Source organism: Bos javanicus, chromosome 2 (assembly GCF_032452875.1).
Source record: "Bos javanicus breed banteng chromosome 2, ARS-OSU_banteng_1.0, whole genome shotgun sequence".
Taxonomy (NCBI): Eukaryota; Metazoa; Chordata; class Mammalia; order Artiodactyla; family Bovidae; genus Bos; species Bos javanicus.
In genome coordinates, this window is record NC_083869.1 from 71,237,410 (window position 1) to 71,261,774 (window position 24,365).

At 41.0% G+C, this 24,365-nt stretch overlaps 1 protein-coding gene across 6 annotated transcripts in view; it reads right to left on the reverse strand.

The window, feature by feature from the left end:
- Window positions 1-24,365, reverse strand: part of C2H2orf76 (chromosome 2 C2orf76 homolog) — a 106,561-nt gene that overhangs the window by 40,130 nt on the left and 42,066 nt on the right. For 2 of the 6 annotated variants that reach the window (XM_061439746.1, XM_061439754.1), the window contains exon 2: window positions 3,367-3,436. In XM_061439746.1, coding sequence (XP_061295730.1) covers window positions 3,367-3,436 — 70 coding nt within the window. Of the gene's footprint in view, window positions 1-1,893; window positions 2,039-2,210; window positions 2,391-3,253; window positions 3,330-3,366; window positions 3,443-24,365 lie in introns of those variants that run through there. The other 4 variants (XM_061439760.1, XM_061439766.1, XM_061439770.1 and 1 more) reach the window with 4 other exon arrangements.

Here is a 24,365-nt window from a genome sequence, read left to right on the forward strand (position 1 = left end):
ATTGATCCAGCCACTATGGAAGACGGTATGGAGAGTCCTTAAAAAACTAGGAATAAAGCCACCATATGAACCAGCAATCCCACGCCTAGGCATATATCCTGAGGAAATCAAAATTGAAAAAGACATGTGTATCCCATTGTTCATTGTAGCACTATTTACAATAGCTAGAACATGAAAGCAACCTAGATGTCCATCAACAGATGAATGGATAAAGAAGTTTTGGTACATATACATAATGGAATATTACTCAGCCATAAAGAAGAATGCATTTAAGTCAGTTCTGATGAGGTGGATGAACCTAGAACCTATCATACAGACTGAAGTGTGTCAGAAAGGGAAAGTTAAATATTGTATTCTAATGCATATATATGGAATCTAGAAAAATGGTACTGAAGAATTTATTTACAGGCAATGGAGAAATAGACACAGAGAATAGACTTATGGACATAGGGAGAGGGGAGGAGAGGATGAGATGTATGGAAACAGCAACATGGAAATTTACATTACCATATGTAAAATATATAGCCAACCATCTATTTGCTGTATGGCTCAGGAAACTCAAATAGGGGCTCTGTATCAATCTAGAGAGGTGGGATGGGGTGAGAGATGGGAGGGAGGTTTAAAAGGGAGGGGATATATGTATACCTGTGGCTGATTCATGTTGAGGTTTGACAGAAAACAACAAAATTCTGTAAAGCAATTATCCTTCAAAAAAAATAATTAAAATCAACAACAACAAAAAAGACTCCTGGATGAAGAAATTAATTCAGATTAAAGAAACTGAACTAACATATATCTTTGGATTTTCTTTTGTTCAGAAAGACCTTACTGGGACAGGTAAAATCTCAGTAAGGTCTGTAAATTAGTTGATAGCATTGTTTCAATGTTAAGTTTCTGATTTTCATTACATTAACTATATATACTTAATATATAATATAAGCAAATTCCCTGTTTTTGGAAAATACACCCTGAAATATTCAGAGGTAAAAGGGAATAATGTCTGCAACATACTTCTAAATGGTTCAGAGAGGAAAATGAAGTGGAAAAGTAAGAAAGGAACTGGGGAGGAGGAGGAGAGAGAAAAACAAATGTAACAAAATGGTGACATTTGGGGAACCTGTGTGAAGAGCTTTCAGGAGTTTCCACAACTTCTCTATCTCAAATTATGTCAGTTGAAAAAACTTAAGTTGGATATAAAGTGCTACATCTGCCAAAATTCATAGAAATGTACACTAAGATCTGTAAATTATACCATATATAAATCGCAATTCAATTAAAGCAATAAAAGCTTATTCTAGATGTTTCATCAAATGTTGATGACCGGAACACTTCTGTAATTAAGACCAGAGGATAGAAACCCACCAAGGACCTATCTAAATGAAGACTACATTCACACCTGCTGTATGCTGAGCTTGGAATGATACACTACACCAGTGAGGCTGGTCATCACTCTGTGCCCACAATGACCAGATGCTCTCGTGATCTCCTAGCTGGACAGATAGAGGCCTGCTACCTTCCTGTCATGCTCCCCAGCATGCCCTCTGTGTGCTCAGCCAGGTAACACTACCTTCTCTTGTTAACTAGCCTCCAAATACATAAAGCCATTTTTCATGAGGAATCATAGATCTTAAATTTTTTTAATTAAAAAAAAAAAAAAAAGGAGAAGTCAAACATGATAGTGACAATCCCTGAGGAAGGCACACATGTTGCTAAATAAGCCTTGGAGAGATACTGCTGCTGATACCAAGGCCCAGAGCAGGAGCAAGCCTCACACCTGGCTTAGAACACAGATTGATATCTTTCAAAGTGCTTTTAAAAGATTACTATCACTCTAATACTCAACTATTCTTTTTTGAAACACTAATAAAACAAAGTGGCTGAGACATCTCATACCTTGCTTTAGAAATACTATAAAATCCTTTACAGTTTGGTCCAAATGAACTCCATGATATACTACAGGTCTGAAATTGCGATGCTCAAATGAACGAATGAGGCGAACTGTAATGGTCACATCTTCGGAAGCCATGTGCAGAAATTCCTGTGGCAAGGGATAATAACATCAGCTCATTATTATCCACCAGCCTGCATTTCCTCCATCAGCTCTCAGGCACCCAGCCCATCTCTCCCACACTGCACAGTTAACGACAGAATTCCCAGAACCAGACCAGATTCCAAGACAACCAAAGGGTCCCAAGGTCACTCCCACCTACCCACTGTGATCCTGGACAGCTTTACCACAGTTCCTGATGTTCTGACAGGTAGAAAACTGACAAGGTACAGAAGATGAACACCGACTCAGGAGTGTGGGTGTATGTGGAGAAGTGGGGCTGCACACGTTACTGCTCTGGTGTGCTATACCACCAATCTCATTTGGCCCTGAGAGGAAGTTCACTTATATTAGCATCAAATATCAGGCTGCATTTTCATTTCACAAATGCTGCCAGATTTCAGAACTGATTTAATCATGTGTCACAGTATTACCCAGGCTTCCCAGGTGGTGCTAGTGGTAAAGAATCCACCTGACAATGCAAGAGACGAAAGAAACTCAGGGTTCCATTCATGGGTTGGGAAGATCCCCTGGAGGAGGGCATGGTAACCCACTCCAGTATCCTTACCTAGAAAATGCCATGGACAGAGAAGCCTGGTAGGCTAGAATCCATAGGATTGCAAAGAGCTGGACACAACCGAAGCAACTTAGCATGCATAGTATCACCTATTGTCCACACTATTGTTTAATTTGAATATGTTTATTTCACCCTAAACTATGTAACAGTCCTACATGCCAGTGTTAATATTATCAGATTTAATTCTATTACCAAACCATACTTTAATTTTATTACCAAATCATACTTATTTTAAGATGAGGAAAAATTCATTGCACTAAATGCCCAAGGTCATAAAACATGGAGCCAGGATTCAAGCACCAACTTAATTCCAAATTTCATGATCTAATATATAATATACTGTTAAAAAAAAAATCACCCCAAATAATTTCCTCCAAAAAATCTGCAAAGTTGACAATGTTTTAAAAATAAAATTATGGTACATTTCTAATTAGTAGCAACTACTTCATGCTTTCAACTTTGCATATAACTTTCAGCCATAATACACAAGTATTAAAAACAAAATACCTGTAATGCTAATAAGATAAAAGAAGATGTCCAACCTCACCAGTAATCAGAGAAATTCAAAATAACAATGAGCTATATATTACTCATCAAACTGACAAACGAAAAAGCCTGACAATACCTACTGTTGGCAAGAGTGCAGAACAATGAGAGTTTAATCAGTTAAGGTGGGCATCCAAGTGGATTCTACTTCTGGAGACAACTGGGCAATATTTAGTAAAGCTGAAGATTCATATACCTTTCAATCCAGCAACGTCATTCATATGTAGGTACTCTTGGGAATCTCTCACATGTGTGCACAAGGAGAACTGTAAAAAAACATCAGTACTAACATTGTTAATTACAAAAACTGGAACCAACTAAATGTCCATCAGCAGGAGAATAGATAATTATGGAACTTTCATTCAACAAAATACTTCAAGCAGTGAAAATGAATGAACTTGAACTATGCACATCAACACAGATGAAATCTCAGAAATAGTATGGTGAATGCAAAAAAAGCAAGTCACAAAAGCATCAGAATAACACATCATTTACACAAAATTAAAAAACATAGGTTTCATTATGTTGAAAAAGAGATGATTCTTGGAGCAAAGAAAGGATATGCAATTAGGGAGAAGTAAAACAGGTGTTTCCGTCATACTGGTTGCATTTTATATCTTAAGCAGGATGTTAAGTATAGGGACAGTATAGCTACTATTCTTTAAGCCTTTTAGTATGTCTGGAATATTTCATAATATACACAAAGAAGCCACACTAATTTGATCTGGAAAGTTTCTCTGAATCACAAAATGCTTATACAAATATCTCACTAAGTTTGAGAGAATATACAGCACATTACGTGTGAAAAGCAAAGGTTCAAGCTGTTTTAATGCATAAAATAATCTTTGATTATAGTGCACTGTTTATAATTAAACAAATGGTTTTAATTGAATGGTCTTGAATTAAAAATAGTATTTTTCCTTTAAAATAAAGGATTCATTGTATAATATTTTGTGGCTTGAGAGCTTAAATTAAATCTTTTGGAAATTCCATTATTAGCTGCTACGCTATTTGTTATTAAATCTGGTTTTACAGGGCTTCCCCAAAATTCTGACCCTAAAATTTACCAAATAATGGCAGTTTGGCAAGACATCTACAAAATTACAATTTAAAATTTACTGAGATACCTAATAAAGAATCTCTCTCAAGAAAGGGATAGCATAAGACTCTAGGAACTTCCCCTGTGGTCTAGTGATTAAGAATCCATTGCAAGAATCCCTTGCAATGCAGGGGACGCAGGTGTGATCCCTGGTGGGGGAACTATGATTCCACATGCCGAGGAGCAACTAAATGCTGCAGTTACTGAGCCCACTCACTCTGGAGCCTGCAAGCCACAACTGGAGAGCCCCCACCACAACGAAGATCCTGCATGCTACAACTAGGACCTGAAGCAACCAAATAAATACATTTAAAAAAGAAAGAAAAAAACGACTCCATATTTTAGAGGCAGGGTTAACAGGTTTGTGAAAATTATGACCAATTTCTTCCTTCTCTCACTTAGCCCCCAAAACAACAAAGAAGCTCTCCAAAACACACTACACACACACACACACACACACACACACACACACGGAAGCCCTATAATTCAGTACACACATACACACACACAGACAGAAGCCCTACAATGAAGTCCAAATTCCTAAAGAGTTCAGAGCCGGACAAATCAAACTTAATTATTGACTCTACTTCTCAGCCCTAACATATAGTTGGATCTCAATAAATAGTAGCTGCTTTTATCAAGGGTCTACTTGGGATTAAACAGGTTTGGGCATAAAGACAGCTCATGTAGGCAGCAAACAAAGATACAAGATTCCCAGGTGCAATGAAATAAATTATGTAAATGGACTAACGAAAGAGGCCAAGCAAGCTAGCACATGTATGCCTTATGAAACTTTTATAACTGTAGGCTTTTTTTTCCACTTTAAAAAAAGCTGCCCCATATGCTGTACTTAAATAGCTGAAGTTTTCAATTTAAAACTCCAAACGTGCATTACTGTCTAATTTGATTAACAATGTATTGTCATCTTCATCAGAAATTTGTAGTAATTTATACTCAGTAACTAAGCCATAGTAGCTACTATTAGAATGAGGCCATTATTTAATTTGTCTCAAGGACTGTGGGAAATCTATGTTGTTAGTTTAGGGAGCCAGACATACTGAAGAGACAGCTTGGAATGCAAGTATTACAAATTACAAGTGTGATGTTTTCCCAGAAGGTTTGACCTACTTTTAAAAAATGAATCTGATCAAGTTTAAAAGGTATCCTTCAAATGAAGGGACAGAGAAAGCAAAAGCAAAAATTTAGAGGTAAATTAACAAAACATATTCAAAAACAAGAAAAAAGGTGTGAATAAATGAAATGATAGACCATGTTCTTAACTATGAAAGCTCAGAGTTGTAAAGAAATAATTCTCCCTAAATTAATCTATAAATTAAATAAAATCCCCATCAAAATGTAACAGGGTGGTCTGGACTTAAAACAAGTATTTCTAATCTAGAAGAAAATGCTTGTGAACTTAGCAAAGTCATAAAAGAAAAAAAAAAGGAAAAGAGAGAGAGAGACAGAGAGACCAGCAGTACCATAAATTAGGTGACACTGCTGCTGCTGCTGCTGCTAAGTCGCTTCAGTCGCGTCCGACTCTGTGCGACCCCAGAGACAGCAGCCCACCAGGCTCCCCTGACCCTGGGATTCTCCAGGCAAGAACACTGGAGTGGGTTGCCATTTCCTTCTCCAATGCATGAAAGTGAAAAGTGAAAGTGAATTCGCTCAGTCGTGTCCGACTCTTAGCGACCCCATGGACTGCAGCCCACCAGGCTCCTCCATCCATGGGATTTTCCAGGCAAGAGTACTGGAGTGGGGTGCCATTACCTTCTCCGTAGGTGACACTGAAGACTGACAAATCAGTAGAAGAGAATAGAAAACTCCGAAAAGACTCAAGATTCAAGAATTTAGTATAAAAATGGCATTTCACATTTGTGGGGAAAAGACACCTTAATCAATGGCATTAGGAAAACTGGTCAGACATTTAGAAAAAGGTAATTCTGGATCCTTACTTCATGTCTTATACAAAATAAACTATATATAGAACAAATATTTAAACTAAACTGTAAAATCACAGGAAGGCATCAAAAAATAGGTATAAACTTTTATAATCTTAAGGTAGAAAAGACCTTTCTAAGCAAATAAAAATCAGCAACCACCAAGGAAAAGGTTGACAGATATAGCAAAAAAAAAAAAATTATAAGAAAAGACAAATGTCTTTATAGAAACATGGATAAAGGTAATCAATGAGCAATAGGCTAAATCTTTAAGTCAATATTACTGGTAACTATAGAACTGAAAAATAGAAATAGTAAGATACTGATTAGCCAAAGATTGGTAAATATATTTAAATTAAAAACTGGCCACACCAGTGTTGGCAAGGATATAGAAAAATAAATATTTTACATACTCTTGTCAAGAACATTAAATGATAGACTTTCTGGAGAGGAGTGGGATAACCAATATCAAAATTTTTAATTTGCCTACCTTTTGACATGACAATTTTCATTCTACTAATTTACCCGGAGAAGACAATCACATCAAATATTTAAAAATCCATGAGATTATAATGATTTTTTTTAAGTCGATTAGTCACTTGGGAAGCTAAAGGAGCACTTATTTGTTTTCCTGAAAACTGGCTTACCAAGGTAGGGAACGGGGCATTGAAAATGAGAAAAATAATCAGATTCTTATACAGTTTGTATTTTAAGATTACCAAATAGCTGATGAAAAGTTTTTTCTTTAAAGAAGAATGACAGCTAAAAAGCCCTGAAGGAATGACAGAATTTAAAAATTATGATTTACATAAATATCAAAATGGCTAAAATAAAAACAATGATAACACCAAATACTGGTGAGGGTATAGAGAAACTAATCTTTCACTCACTACTGATGGAAATGCAAAATGGTACAGCCACTCTAGAAAAAAATACGATAATTTCTTACAAAACACATGCTTATCATAGACCTAGCAAATGCACTCTTGAGCATTTATGGCAGAGAAATGAAAACTTATGTTCACACAAAAAACCTATATATAAATGCTCATAGTATATCCATGTTTAATACCCCCAAACTGGAAACAACCCAAACATCCTTCAACATGTGAGTGGTTAAACCAAGTGTGGTATATTCATATCATGAAACACTGGGGAATAAAAAAGAAAAAACTACTGATACACATAACAATTTTGATAGATCTTAAGGGAATTAAATTGAAAAGAAAAATCAGTCTCAGAAGGTTACATACTGCGTAGTTCCATTATACATCATTCTTTTTTAACAGTAGACTTTTACTTGTTTGTTTATTTTCGGCTGTTCTGGATCTTCACTGCTGCACATGGGCCTTCCCTAGCTGTGGCAAGCAGGGGCTACTCTCTAGTAGCAGTGCACAGCTACTCACTGCAGTGGTGTCTCTTGTTGCAGAGCATGGGCGGTAGGGCACCTGGGCTTAGTTGACCTATGGCATGTGAAATCTTCCCAGACCAAGGATCAAATCCATGCCCTCTGCATCAGAAGATGGATTCTTAACCATTAGACAACCAGGGGAGTCCTGTATGTCATTCTTGTAATGACAAAAGTATAGAAACGGAGAATAATTAGTGTCCCTGGGGTTAGCAAGGAGGGAAGGAGGTGGCTCTGGCTATAAAAGGGTAACAAAAGAGATCCTTGTGATGGCAAGTTTCTAATTCTTGACCATGATGTTATCCACACTTATCTACATATGTGATAAAATTGCCTAAAACCAAATACACGTGCACATGCACACAAGCCTACAGAAGAAGATGTAAAACTAGTGACATGTGAATATGGTCCATGGATTGTATCAACATCGATTCCCTAGATGTGATTAATATAAGACCACCATGACACAGGATGTCACCCTTGGGGAAAGCTGGATGAGGGGCAGAAAGGATCACTGGTATTATTTCTTATAACTGCATGTGACTCTGCAATTAGCTTAAAATAAAAAGTTGCTAAAGGCCATCATTTTGGAAACCCTAATGAAGTAATGAAAGCAGGCATTGGAGAAGGCAATGGCACCCCACTCCAGTACTCTTGCCTGGAAAATCCCATGGATGGAGGAGCCTGGTAGGCTGCAGTCCATGGGGTCACTAAGAGTCAGACACGACTGAGTGACTTCACTTTCACTTTTCACTTTCATGCATTGGAGAAGGAATTGGCAACCCACTCCAGTGTTCTTGCCTGGAGAATCCCAGGGACGGGGGAGCCTGGTGGGCTGCCGTCTATGGGGTCGCACAGAGTCAGACACACTGGAGTGACTTAGCAGCAGCAGTAACTTCTCCCCTGGAGAAGGAAATAGCAACCCACTCCAGTATCCTTACCTGGAGAATCCCATGGACGGAGGAGCCTGATAGGCTATAGGCCTCGGGGTTGCAAAGAGTTGGACATGACTGAGTGACTTTTTACTTTTACTTTTTACTTAGTAGCTACATAACATCCAGCTAAAGACTGGCAGGCAGGTATTTAGAATAGGGCAGAATGGTGGGATGTGACTTGTGAGATTACATTATAAAAAGATTATGGCACTGTCTTGGTGTCGTTCTCTCACTGTCTCTAGGGTAACTCATGCAGGGGGTGAGGGTGAGGTACCAGGTGGGAACAGCAGTCCCCAAGGAGCCAGGCCCTCAGTCCATCATCAACCTGCTTGAAGAGCTGAAGCCTCCCCCAGCAACCACATACAGGAGCTTGTAAGGGGAGCCCTTCCAATCAGGGCTTCATATTAAACCGCCTTCTCCAACCACCAGCTTGACTGCAACTCTGTGAAAGGCCTCGAACCAGAGGCATCCAGCTAGGGCAAGCCTGAATTCCTGACCCACAGGAGTGAGATAATAAATGTTTGATGTTTTCAGAAAAAAAAAAAAAAAGAAAGTAGGCAGTGATCATAAAGGGGTGACAAAACCATTAGGTAAAAGATTGATGGGAAACTTTAGAATGGATACTTCAGGGGCTAAACTTAGTAATCCAACTTAACAAATGAATCCAACTTAACAAATGAATTAAGCCTCTGGATCTAACTCCCAGTTTAGGGGTTATGACAGTGTCTGCAAGAACAAGTTAAATGACACCATAAGGAGGTCATCAGTAGACTGTGGAAACTCTACTGAATAAATGACTTGTTTTCTTCAACAAATAATTAGCATGCAATACATAGAAGGGGAGGAAGGTTATAAACTAGGAGACTTAAAAGAGATATATCAGCTAATGTTTAGATCATGCATGGATCTTAATCTGCGTAATACTAGAAGATATTAGGAATCAATATCAATTCTGTTTATTTAATATTATTATGCTCGTGAGTCTAACTTAAAAGACTGAGGTATATAGGTAAAATGATACTATGACTGGTACTTGCTTTCAAATATTCTTGACAGAGGAAAAACAATTATGGATGTGTAGATTGAAAAAAAAAGTAGAACACTGGTAACTGCTGAAGCTGAATGTACATGGGACCTTATCATACTACACAGTTTTTAGATGCTTGAAGTTTTTTAATAATAAAATCATTTTAAGAAAAGATAAATGTACAAAAATGTACATTCAAGGAAGATTTTTTCCACTGATGTGCTTCTAATAGTTTATAAAAATTAGAATTCAATGAAGTAACTGAATTCATCAATTGAATCAATTGAGTTCATCAATGAAGTAAATTATGTCATGCCATAAAATGAAATCCCTTGCAGCCATTAAAGGGTGAAATGAATCCACAGATATTAACTTTAAAAGATGGCTATTCCAATACCAAAGAAAGGCAATGCCAAAGAATGCTCAAACTACCGCACAATTGCACTCATCTCACACGTTAGTAAAGTAATACTCAAAATTCTCCAAGCCAGGCTTCAGCAATATGTGAACCGTGAACTTCGTGATGTGCAAGCTGGTTTCAGAAAAGGCAGAGGAACCAGAGATCAAATTGCCAACATCTGCTGAATCATGGAAAAAGCAAGAGAGTTCCAGAGAAACATCTATTTCTGCTTTATTGACTATGCCAAAGCCTTTGACTGTGTGGATCACAATAAACTGTGGAAAATTCTGAAACAGATGGGAATACCAGACCACCTGATCTGCCTCTTGAGAAATCTGTATGCAGGTCAGGAAGCAACAGTTAGAACTGGACATGGAACAACAGATTGGTTCCAAATAGGAAAAGGAGTACATCAAGGCTGTATATTGTCACCCTGTTTATTTAACTTATATGCAGAGTACATCATGAGAAACGCTGGACTGGAAGAAACACAAGCTGGAATCAAGATTGCCGGGAGAAATATCAATAACCTCAGATATGCAGATGACACCACCCTTATGGCAGAAAGTGAAGAGGAACTCAAAAGCCTCTTGATGAAGGTGAAAGTGGAGAGTGAAAAGGTTGGCTTAAAGCTCAACATTCAGAAAACGAAGATCATGGCATCCGGTCCCACCACTTCATGGCAAATAGATGGGGAAACAGTGGAAACAGTGGCAGACTTTATTTTTCTGGGCTCCAAAATCACTGCAGATGGTGACTGCAGCCATGAAATTAAAAAACGCTTACTCCTTGGAAGGACAGTTATGATCAACCTAGATAACATATTCAAAAGCAGAGACATTACTTTGCCAACAAAGGTCCATCTAGTCAAGGCTATGGTTTTTCCTGTGGTCATGTATGGATGTGAGAGTTGGACTGTGAAGAAGGCTGAGCGCCAAAGAATTGATGCTTTTGAACTGTGGTGTTGGAGAAGACTCTTGAGAGTCCCTTGGACTGCAAGGAGATCCAACCAGTCCATTCTGAAGGAGATCAGCCCTAGGATTTCTTTGGAAGGACTGATGCTAAAGCTGAAACTCCAGTACTTTGGCCACCTCATGTGAAGAGTTGACTCATTGGAAAAGACTCTGATGCTGGGAGGGATTGGGGGCAAGAGGAGAAGGGGACGCCAGAGGATGAGATGGCTGGATGGCATCACTGACTCGATGGACATGAGTCTGAGTGAACTCCGGGAATTGGTGATGGACAGGGAGGCCTGGCGTGCTATAATTCATGGGGTCACAAAGAGTCAGATACGACTGAGTGACTGATCTGATCTGATCTGATCTGATGAAATACTAGTGAATGAAAAAATAAGTTAGAAAACCATGGGTGTATGGTGTCTGCATAAGATCAGAGACAGGTTCAGAGCAGCATTGACCAAAATGTTCACAGTAGCTATGAATGGTAGAAATCCCAGAGACTGTGACTTGTTTTATAAATTTTTAATATTTCTTGATGTTTTAAGAATGAGTATGTGTTTTGAAATTAGGCTAATTTCTCTGTATACTTACATTTTCACTTTTCTGAGGTATGTGGTACACATCAACAAAAAGTTATTTTTAAACTAAGGTATTTCTATTTCCTTTAAGAAAAAAGAGCTTACTGAGCAAAGGCAAACAAAACAGAACTTAGCAAATACTGGAAAGGACAGAGAGGGTCAGAAACTTAGTTATATTACTGATATGTATTGAAGGATACCAACTATTGATAAATCCAGAAAGTATTACTCAGCAGTCAAGAAGCACTAGAAACAGGTCACACGCCCAAGATGAGTTTACACTTGTCTAAGAAGCACAAAAGGCCTTCCATACTCAGCCCCTCCCTGCTCCTCTGATGGTATTTGTCACCACCACAACCCACTTTGTACATATTACACCAGCAGTAATGTCAGCCCATAATTTTCCACACACATCACGCCGTTCCCAAGCCCCTGCCATACCTTTCCACCCCCAGCTTTTCTCTAAACTCCCTTTGTCTCTCCACTCTTCGCCTTACTACAAAGGCAAGCCTCCAAAACCCAGCCTGGCACCATGCTCCAGGACAGCATCACAATACTTTCTCCTCTGCCCCAACTCAGCTAAAGGCCCTCTGTCCACCCACAGCACCTGACCACGTCATACTGCAGTCATCTGTTATGGCTTGTTTTTGCACCAAAGCAACATATGTGTCATGAGGCACGTCCGAGCCCCCATCAGTGTCTGGATAACTGCAATGCTGAGGAACACCTGAATTCCTGACACAATCCAGCACTACAGACATGGTTATTGTTGTTTAGTCGCTCAGTTGTGTCTGACTCTTTGCAGCCCCATGGACTGTAGCCTACCAAGCTCCTCTGTCCATGGGATTCTCCAGGCAAGACTCCTGGAGCGGGTTGCCATTTCCTCCTCCAGGGGATCTTCCTGACCCAGGGATCAAACCCACATCTCCTGCACTACAGGAGGATTCTCTACCGCAGAGCCACTAGAGAAGCACTCAGGTACCTATGAGTTTTTTCCAGGGTCTATGAAAATGCTTGAGATCTGAAGAAAAAACTTTCTGCTCTAGAACATGAAATTTTAAAAAAATCAAATTTAACATTTAAGTAACTACAACACAAGTAACGTTTCAACAGCAATTCAACTCTACTTATAAATCTTAGATTTAATACAGGATACAAGACCATTTTCTACAATGTAGGGAGGGGATTTGAAAAGTAACAGTGCCTAGGGCTTAGGAAGGCTTCCCTGGTGGCTCAGACGCTAAAGCGTCTGTCTGCAATGCAGGAGACCAGGTTCGATCCCTGGGTTGGGAAAATCCCCTGGAGAAGGAAATGGCAGCCCACTCCAGTATTCTTGCCTGGAAAATCCCACGGACGGCGGAGCCTAGTAGGCTACTGTCCATGGGGTCGCAAAGAGTCGGACATGACTGAGCGACTTCACTTCACTTCACTTCAGGGCTTAGGAAGGTCTTTAAACTTCCCTGCCTTAGAAACCTGTTCTGGCTGGTACCTTACCTAGCTGGTTTGGGATAATGAAGAAAAACCCATGACCATAGCCAAGCAAAACTCTTAAAAAACAAAGAAACAAACAAAGCAAGCACAAAACCCACAGAGGAAGGCCCTCACGAGGAGCTCCCACATCCCACGTCCCTGCACCATCAGAGCCAAGAACCGATGCAGTCCAATATCCTCCCCTCCTGGACCAGTGTCACAGGTCAGGTCGGAGCTGCGTTTCATGGCCCAGACTGCAGCAGCGCGAAAAGGGAAGGTGGAAAGTCAGGATGGAGTGGTCAGGGAAAGCCAAGCCAAGCTGCCAGCCAGGTTCCCTAACCATCCAATGGCTCTCATGCCAGAGCTGATGCCTCTCCCTGAGGCAAAGCTCTGAGCTGATGAGTTGTAAACTAGCTAGGGCACTGAGCTGAGATGAAAGTGCACAGCCCAGCATTAACATAAACACCAAACACACATATGCCTAAAATACTTGACTGATGATCTCTATCAGTTCAACAAAATAAAATAAAATAACTACAGCTGATTCTAGTTACTTGCAGTGGATGCTGTCTGTAAAGTGGTCTCAAACACTGAACTCATGAATACTAGACCAGTGCTCCAGGGGAAATATAGAGTCAGGTTCTGGGACACCTGTTTCCTCTAGTCACAATGTTCATTAACTGGTAAATACATAACCTTGTTTTATGTGCATTTCTGTTTAAAGACACCTTATTTGATATATACTGTACACTGCTGATTCATAAATTTTAAACTCACAGCCAGGAGTATTAGAAGATGCCTGAACAAAGTTTGCAAAACACACATGTTTTCTAAGGCACACACAGACAGCAAGATATTTGGGGGCCATTTTAAAGTGACATCACCAACAAACAACCATGAAAATGTGAAAAGCATAGCATTAAATGAAGCACAATGTGGACACCTGTTTACAATATGAACTGAAACAAGAAGCCAGCAAGTTGCCTCATTTCACCTCAGGTGGCAATGTGAATTTTGTTGATTCAAATGTGTCACAGCCCTGCAGACTGGAGAATGACCAAGAAAGTACCTGGGTATTGCTTTGGGGGTTGCAAGTAAATTTTAGTGAATAGGCAAATCACAAATACACAGTCTGTGAATAACAAGGATTGACTGCATTACAATTAAAAAAAAAAAGTATATGTGTTTTCCGGGTTTCCCTGATAACTCAATTGGTAAAGAATCCACCTGCAATGCAGGAGACCCCGGTTCGATTCCTGGGTGGAGAAGATCCACTGGAGAAAGGATAGGCTACTCACTCCAGTATTCTTGGCCTTTCCTCGTGGCTCAGCTGGTAAAGAATCCACCTGCAATGTGGGAGACCTGGGTTCGATCCCTGGGTTGGGAAGATCCCCTGGAGAAGGGAAAGGCTACCCACTCCAGTATTCTGGCCTGGAGAATTCCATGGACTATACAGTCCACGGTGTCGCAAAGAGCTGGACACGACTGAGCAACTTTCACTTTCACGTGCTTTGCAGTATACGAAGAAAGCACACTCTTCACTTTTTGTCAGAGAATGGAAGAGAATCCAAATGTCCTTGAGAGTTAAAAGCTTTTTTTAAAAAACTTTTTATTCTGTACTGGCGTATAGCCGATTAACAATGTTGTGATAATTTCAGGTGAAGGGACTCAGCCATACACATACATGTAAAGAATCAGAAGTTTTAAGTGTAGAAAAGCACTCACCATTCAGGCAGTTAGCATTCAGATTTTATAATCACCAGGAAGGATAAAGGGTGTACATAACTTGAAATTTAACAGATTCCTAAGGTGAATCACTTTGAAAAACTAAAATATTTTGTAGTTATATCTACCCCCTAAATTTAAGTATTGTAAAAACAAAATTGTCATAATACCAAGTTTGCTTTAAAACTTGTCTTACCCATATGAAAAAGGTACAGCTTTCAAAAAACTAATGTTCTAAGCACATACAAAAAACATGTATTACACTAAATGCTTAATTTTCCTCTAGATTTAGGAACTAATAAAACACAGTAAAGAGTTAATTTGCCTTCCTTTTGAAACAAATCAATAAAAAGAAGAAATACAGTTTATTGTTCTTTTATATGAGGAAACTAAACTGGCATAAAAGTAGGAAAAAGAAGAGTACTGCTAAGATGAAAATTACTCAATATGCAAGCGAGTTTGACAATGATTCTGAAGAAAATAAACACATGTACTACTAAATATCACCCAAATATGTGATTTTACCCCTAGAAAAAGTTGTTTGAGGCCAAAGAGAGGGGAGAAAACCTACATTCTTTTTTCCTTTAATGTTTTTGCCTTTCTTTTTTTTAATTGGAGAATAACTGCTTTACAATGTTGTGTTGGTTTCTTCTAAACAACTTGAATCAGTCATAATTATATACACACACCCTCCCTCCAGTGTTCCCCTCCCCGGTTCCATCACACCCCTCCAGGAGGTCACAGAGCTCCCGGCTGGACTCCCTGTGTTATATAATGGCTTCCCACTAGTTATCTATTTTACACATGATAGTGTACATATGATACGTGTAAGAATTGATGCTTTCAAATTGTGGTGCTGGAAAAGACTCCTGAGAGTCCCCTGGACTTCTAAGAGATCAAACCAGTCAATCCTAAAGGAAATCAGTCCTGAATATTTATTGGAAGGACTGATGCTGAAGCTGAAACTCCAATACTTTGGCCACCTGATGGGAAGAGCTGACTCATTGAAAAAGACCCTGATGCTGGGAAAGACTAAAGGCAAAAGGAAAAGGGGGCAGCAGAGGAAGAGATGGTTAGACAGCATCACTGACTCAATCGCCATGAATCGGAGCAAACTCTGGGAGACAGCCAAGGACAGAGGAGACTGGCGTGCTGCAGTCCATGGGGTCACAATGAGTCAGACACAACTTAGCGACTGAACAACAACAAAGTGTATACATGTAAATGCTATTTTCTCCATTCATCCTATACTCTCCTTCCTCTGCTATGCCCCTATGTCCGTTCTCTACATCTGCATCTCCATTCCTTCCCTGTAAGTAGGTTCATGAGTATATGCTTTAATATATGATATTTGCTTTTTACTTTCTGACTTAACCTCACTGTGTTTAACAGGCTCTGGGTTCATTCACCTCACTACAACTGACCTACATTCTTTATACTATTCTTAAAAATACTGAACACCTAGCACACTGCTAAATAGGTGAATGAGAAATGTTCACCTTTTAAAGAGAACATAACCTTGGCAAATTAGTAAGTTTATATAAAATTCCAATTTAACTGAAGTTGATAAGAATGACAAATTATAATCAAGGCAATTATTTTAGACTATGCCTAAAATGTTAATTCCATTCTAATCTATTCCAGCCTACTTTAAAAGTGTAATTATTTTTAAACTCATAAATAAAGAACAAAATTTTATTCTAAAAATAGACCTTGGTAAAAATGAAATACCAAAAACTAGTCATTATAATAAAAAGAAAAAAGTTAACAGAAATTTGCTTTAAATATTTTCAAAAGTATAATTTTTAAGATCATAAGCGAAAACTTTTTAGAATAGGTCCATGAGAGAATCAAATAAACATGTGAAAACCTCCTAGCCTTTTTCTTCCAAATGTTTAGTTGTATAATTCAAATCAAAACACTACTATATTAGAAAAATCAGTTCATTCATCTTTCAGTGACAGAAAACTTTTGAAAAAGAGATTTTCAATGTATTAACTTATGAAAGACTTTAAAGTCTTTGACCTCAGCCATTTTTTAGATAGGTCAGAAAAATAAAATCTCCAGATGTTTAAAATAACACAAAAGGTGTAAGACAAATAATTAGCTAAATTAAGGCTTCCCTTATGGCTCAGTGGTAAAGAATCTGCCTGCCAATACAGGAGACATGGGTTCAATCCTTGGGAGGCAAAGATCCCCTGGAGAAAGAAATGGTAACCCATTCCACTATTTTTGCCTGGGAAATCCCATGAACAGAAGAGCCTGGCAGGCTACAGTCCATGGGGTCGATAAAGTCAGACATAGTTTAGTTTAGAGACTAAACAACAAATATTAGCTAAATCAGATGATTATGCAAATAATTCTCATACGGTAACTGCTTCACTGTAAGATGACATTAGCAGCTAGCCTTTTCAGAGAAAGAGTCATGGTCAATTCTAATAAGTAAACTCTTGCTGTTTACCCTGAGTGTATCACTCACTGACAAATCAACACCTACAATTCCACAGACCTGCCTTTATGACCTTTGATTTGGGGCAAATACACAAAATCATAATCTGGTTTCTCTGCTCAAGGACGAAAACAAAACTCTCAGAGAACTATCTATTCTGGACAGTTGAGTTTTCCAAAGGGTTTAAGAGTTAACCATTTGGTAAAAATATTTCACGCCATCCTTCCTGTTTGTAACAAGGTACATGGAATACCAATTCGATTTTTCTTGATACACAATCATCAGTGAGAATGTCAATCCTTACACAGTGTGTTGGAGATACTTCATGGTGCTCTCACACTTCTGCACACCTTGTGAGCAGAGGCACTGGCTGCTCTAGCTCTCAAATACTCTTTTCAAGGATGTGTACAGAGCAAACAGTCCAGGAAGATAGATATTCTCCCCCTCCAGAATAGAGGGCGGTTGTGTTTCCTGTCTGCCGCTGCTGCTGCTGCTGCATCATTTCAGTCGTGTCCAACTCTGTGCGACCCCAGAGACAGCAGCCAACCAGGCTCCGCCATCCCTGGGATTCTCCAGGCAAGAACACTGGAGTGGGTTGCCATTTCCTTCTCCAATGCATGAAAGTGAAAAGGGAAAGTGAAGTCACTCAGTCGTGTCTGACTTCAGCGATCCCATGGACTGCAGCCTACCAGGCTCCTCCGTCCATGGGATTTTCCAGGCAAATGTACTGGAGTGGGGTGCCATTGCCCTCTCCGTGTTTCCTATCTAGTATAACAAAAACAATGATTCCCTCTGGACTAAGGTTGGGTAGGCTCGCAATAGTTCTTTAAAAATATTGCAATATTTGGATTACCTAAATTCAGGGTTCTACAGCTGTGGACTCATGGGACTAAAAAATATTGCAATATTTGGATTACCTAAATTCAGGGTTCTACAGCTGTGGACTCATGGGACAAAAGGAAATGACACAGACAGGGAGCTCATGCTGTTGACTGTGCTGATATACAGTCCCTTGTCTCAGAACCAGGAGTCCCATGTCTTCTGCCAGCATCCAGGAAACTGACAGGCTGACTTGCTAGCTTCCAAGTTGGGTAAAATCTCAAGACTCTTCACAGTTAGGTGACAAGGATGGGATGCTGGCAGAAACATGGCTTTCTGGAACAGAAAAGACGAGGGTCCCATGGGTTTAGGGTACACAAGAAGATTCCCTGGGATCCAGTAACAAAGGTTCTTCTCCAAGTGATGGGTGTGGGGGTGTTAGGGCTAATTAACCTTAGAGGACAAGCAGCAAAAGGTAGGACTGAAACAACCTGCCCACCTTTTGTTGTTGCTCACTCTCCCTTGAGTGGGAGGAGGAAGGGATATTACTGAGGCAGTGAAGCACAAGCCCCTGACTCCAGATGGGAAGCAAAGTGGCTGCAGCTATTGAGTAGAGTCCTCAGAGCTGAAACAGATTATGTCATCAGTGAGGATGCAGAGCTTTTGGATAACTGAAAAATTTATTAAGTTGAGCCATGTTTAGTCACCAAGCCATATGAAACTAAAGATAAGTGGGGCTTCCCAGGTGGCGCTAGTGGTAAAGAACTTGCCTGCCAGTGCAGGAGACGTAAGAGAAACAGGTTCAGTCCCTGGGTCGGGAAGATCCCCTGGAGGAGGGCATGGCAACCCACTCCAGTATTCTTGCCTGGAGAATCCCATGGACAGAGAAGCCTGGTAGGACAGAGAAGCCTGTGTCCATGAGGTCACAGCGAGTTGGACACGACTGAAGCGACTTAGCGCACACACACACACACACACACACATACACACGCTTACTGGCACAAAGCTCCTCTATCCCTTTGTAACCCTGATCCTGCCCTGTGCCTTCTACCCTGACCTCTGCTTTTAGGAGAATCATCAGGGGTGGCCTGAGGCCTCTCTGCTCCCAAGAGAGACTGAAGACCTGACATACCCAAGCATACTGGAGAACTCCAAGGAAAGGAGGGACTCAAATATCTGTGGCTCTGTGGATACAGGCACCCACGTCACTGTGCTACTTGGCCCTGTGCAGGAAGAGGTACTCAGATTCAGCTAACAGAATCTGGACAAGATTCACAATGGGAGAGGAAAACTAACACGATGTAGCAGATGGGTGCTTCAGGCCAATTCAAAGTACTGCTGTTGTTTCTACATCTGATTGTACAAATGATGCTTGTATATCCTTAATACTTCCCCATCCACAGTGCCAGAGGAGATTCTTCCCCATGAGGAAGAGCTATAGATAAATGCTAGTGAGAGAAGCTCCCCTGCTGTGTATCATCAGTGAGTGGGTCAAGACAACATGTAATTGCCCTACCCATTGATGTTCAAAGTTTTCAATATATAAAAGATGTCCTGTTGGCTGGCAAATCAGACACCTCAGTCTCCACGGTCCTGCCTGTGCTGTTACCACACCTCTGCCAGCCAAATCCAGGGCCCTACTCAACAAGTAAAGTTTCCTGGGATTATGTGGGTGGATTCACAATGCCCAAGCCCTTTGGTGATCAAGGAACAACAGCTGCCTCCTCAGCCTCCCACCACCAAAGAGAAAGCCTAGCACCTTGCTACACTCTTTGGGTACTGGAGACAGTATATGCCTGGGGTGGCTCATCGTGGCCAAGCTGAGCTACAGTCCCCAGAATGCACAAGGGATATTCTCTCCAGAATGTCAGAGGAAGAAGGGGGCAGTGATCATTTTGTAGCATATTCATTTTGTAGACATAATTAAAGTCCATAATCAGCTGGCCTTAAATTAATCAAAAGGGAGATTTTCCTGGGAGGGCCTGACTTAATCAATTAGAAGCCCTTTAGGAGGACTTCCCTGGTGGCTCAGGCAGTAAAGAATCTGCCTGCAATGCAGGAGACCTGGGTTGGATCCATGGGTTGGGAAGATCCCCTGGAGGAGGGCATGGCAACCCATTCCAGTATTCTTGCCTGAAGAATCCCATGGACTGAGAAGCCTGGTGGGCTACGGTCCATGGAGTTGCAAAGAGTTGGACACAACTGAGCAACTAAGCACAGCACAGGACATAGGCATCCCTGAGCTCAAAGAGTCCAAACTACAGTGAGGCCTGCGCTTGCTCTCCCTCCCCCTGGGTCCTCCCTCCTGACCGCTGCCTGGGACCACGAGCCTTGGTTGGTGTCTGTGGGGTCCAGTCTGCTCCTCATGGGCCCTTCCTGACTGCTGGCCTCTGGATTTCCAACCTGCTTATCCAGTCCCCACCATGGAGTAAGTCAATTCCGTGTGTATGTGTGTGTGTCTGTGTATTTTGTCCCTACTGGTTCTGCTGCTTCTCCAGTTGAACCCTGATTGATACAGTCCTCACATGGACACTCTACATGGTCTTTTAACCTACAAGGCAGCATCCTGAGTGGTGCCCAAATCAATTGACTGCATCAAAAGTGGTCCAACAAGCTGCCCTACATGTCTAACTTTGGTTCCCACAACCCAACGACCTCGTTGAGGTACCAGTCTCTGTGGCTGATGATTTTGCAAACTACAGCCTCTAGCAAAGGGAGACAGCCTCCATTCGGAGGCACTCCTTTGTGTTTGGGGCTCCTCACCTCCTTGACACAGCTACTGACTCAGCAGGACACTCTGTTCACCGAGGTTGCCCTAAATGCCTGGACTTAGTTCACGGATGGTTTGGCTAAGCTCAAACCCAGCAGTGTCCACGGGCTTGGAATGTGACACACAGATTTTTGTGGAGGTGAAGGGAGGGAATTAACCTCATCATTGAAGAACAGAACAACTTGTACCCCAGGAGATACGAGTGGGAAGGATCATTCCCTAACAATCTTTCATCTTTCCAAACTGCCCCGGAGCAGTTCACGTGAAGCAAAACACCCTGACAAGCTTCCCCAAAATTGGTATAAGCACTTCAAATTTAATTGACTCCTGAATTTGCCACCCCTGACAGATGGCTCTGACCCCAATGTGATCACTGTTACCAAGAAAACAAGTGTCTTAGAACATCTGTCCCAGCTCCTGTACTTCTCATACAAGACATCTGTCCACACCTCCAGACATCTTCTCCACCCCATTTCCACAGCCACTGCTCAGCATGTCATGTAACAGACAATGACACTCAGCAAGCAACCTAAACAAACAAGACAGACTGACTGCCGGCCCTCATGCAGTGCCTCCAAAAACAAGGCCTAAATGCAATAATGTGAACCCAAGTGATACATTTGGGTTGAGCAGGTCAAGGGTCATACTGGAGGCCCTGATAACCTATGTGTTCCGAACCACGTGAGTACCAGTTGCAAACTGTAAAGAAATTTTTTTCCAGGGATACCAAATGCACCTCCAGGCCTGTGACTGGTTGTATGCGTGAATGTGTATGTGTGTATGCGTGCACATGCACACCACTTGCCTCTCTCCCAAAAAACAGGTCTAAGAACACACATGAGTAAGATCTCAGATGACCAGCAACTAGATTAGAGGTAGCAATCTCTCCAAAAGAGCTCTAGGGAACTCAGGAAAGCTTCTAGGAGGGTTAACTATCTTAAGTAGACCCTATGGACAGTTTCCCCCACAGTGAGCCATCCAATCAGAAAGGGTGGTTTGAAATCCATCCCCAGCTTAAGCTAAAGCGATAAGTAACACCACGTCATCCTGCAGGTTAGCAAGGGTCACTCACTGGCCAGCGTGGCTATGGGTGGCAGACTCTAGACTCCTGCCTTTTGCCCAGGGTAAAGTCTCTGCCAAGGCTAATACAAGCTGCTGCACCTGGATTGATGTCTTGTACCCAGAGGGAAGATCAATACAGAAACTTAAAGAGAAAGGGCCCTGGTTTTTCAAGGCCCATGGTTGGTTTCTGGGATTTGCTCAGGACCCTGGTGGTATGGTGGAGGTCGATACAGCAGGTTCCCCTAATCCTGCTGCTTGGAGTCTTACTGACAGTAGTCCTAATGAAATGCTGTCTGAGATGAACAGAACTGATTTAGTCCCAGCCTGTCAGTAGATTAACCAGCCTGGCTGAGAGAGTGGCATACTCAGAGGAAAATTCACTGGAATATGCTATAGAAATGAGGAGTGGCTCTTGCCATGCGTGCTAAGTCACTTCAGTCATGTCTGACTCTTTGTGACCCCATGGACTGTAGCTACTAGGCTCCTCTGTCCATGGGATTCTCCAGGCAAGAATACTGGAGTGGGTTGCCCCTTCTTCAGGGGATCTTCCCGATCCAGGGATCAAACCGCATTCCTTAGATCTTCTGCACTGGCAAGCGGGTTCTTTACCACCAGTGCCACTTGGGAGTGGCTCCTAGCCAGAGACAATTTTCCATGAGTCTGAGTTTCTGCATATCTTACTGAGCAGAAGCACTGGCGGCCTTTGTTCTCAGCTATCTTTTCTCAGGATATCTATATAGTCTATGGCCTTGGAAGATAGTATCTGCCCCCAGCATAGGGCTGGTATGTTTACTCTGCTGATCCAATTCCCCACCTCCCATTCTCTCTTCAATCTATTCTAAAGAAGACTTTAGAATAAAGGTTCCTAATATTGTACAGGAGTCGGTGATCAAAACCATCCCCAAGAAAAAGAAATGCAAAAAGGCAAAATGGTTGTCTGAGGAGGCCTTACAAATAGCTTAGAAAGAAGTGAAAGGCAAAAGAGAAAAGGAAATTTATATGTTCATCTGAATGCAGAGTTCCAAAGAATTGCAAGGAGACATAAGAAAGCCTTGCTCAGTGATCAATGCAAATAAAGGAAAACAATAGAATGGGAAAGACTAGAGATCTCTTCAAGCAAATAAGAGCTACCAATGGAACACTTCATGCAAAGATGGGGACAGAAATGGTAGGGACCTAACAGAAGCAGAAGATATTAAGCAAGAATATAGGATATTAGGAAGAATATACAGAACAACTACACAAAAAAAGATCTTAATGACCCAGATAACCATGATGGTGTGATCACTCACCTAGAGCCAGACATCCTGGAATGCAAAGTCAAGTGGGCATTAGGCAGCATCATTACCAACAAAGTTAGTGGAGGTGATGGAATTCCAGTTGAGCAATTTCAAATCCTAAAAGATGATGCTGTGAAACTGCTGCACTCAATATGCCAGCAAATTTGGAAAACTCAGCAGTGGCCACAGGACTGGAAAAGATCAGTTTTCATTCCAATCCCAAAGAAAGGCAATGCCAAAGAATGTTCAAACTGTTACAAAATTGTACTCATCTCACACACTAGCAAAGATATGCTCAAAATTCTCCAAGCTAGGCTTCAACAGTACACAAACTGAGAACTTCCAGATTTAGAAAAGGCAGAGGAACCAGATATCAAATTGTCAACATTCATTCCATCATTGGAAAAGCAAGAGAGTTCCAGAAAAACATCTACTTCTGCTTTATTGACTATGCCAAAGCCTTTGATTGTGTGGATCACAGTAAACTGTGGAAAATTCTTCAAGAGATGGGAATACCAGATCACCTTACCTCCCTCCTGAGAAATCTGTATGCAGATCAAGAAGCAACAGTTAGAACCAGACATGGAACAATGGACTGGTTCCAAATTGGGAAAGGAATACGTCAAGGCTGTATATTGTCACCTTGCTTATTTAACTTATATGTAGAGTACATCATGAGAAACGCTGGGCTGGAGGAAGCACAAGCTGGAATCAAGATTGCCAGGAGAAATAGTAATAACCTCAGATATGCAGATGACACCACCCTTTTGGCAGAAAGTGAACAGGAACTAAACAGCCTCTGATGAAAGTGAAAGAGGAGAGTAAAAAATCTGGCTTAAAACTCAACATTCAAAAAATGAAGATCATGGCATCAGTCTCAGCATTTCATGGCAAATAGATGGGAAAACAATGGAAATAGTGACAAACTTTATTTTCTTGGGCTCCAAAATCACTGCAGACGATGTCCACAGCCATGAAATTAAAAGACACTTGCTCCTTGGAAGAAAAGGTATGACCAACCTAGACAGCATATTCAAAAGCAGAGACATTACTTTGCCAACAAAGGTCCGTCTAGTCAAAGCTATGGTTTTTCCAGTAGTCATGTATGGATGTGAGAGTTGGACCATAAAGAAGGCTGAGTGCCAAAGAATTGATGCTTTTGAACTGTGATGTGGGAGAAGACTCTTGAGAGTCCCTTGGACTGCAAGGAGATCCAACCAACCAATCCTAAAGGAAATCAGTCCTGAATATCATTGGAAAGACTAATGCTGAAG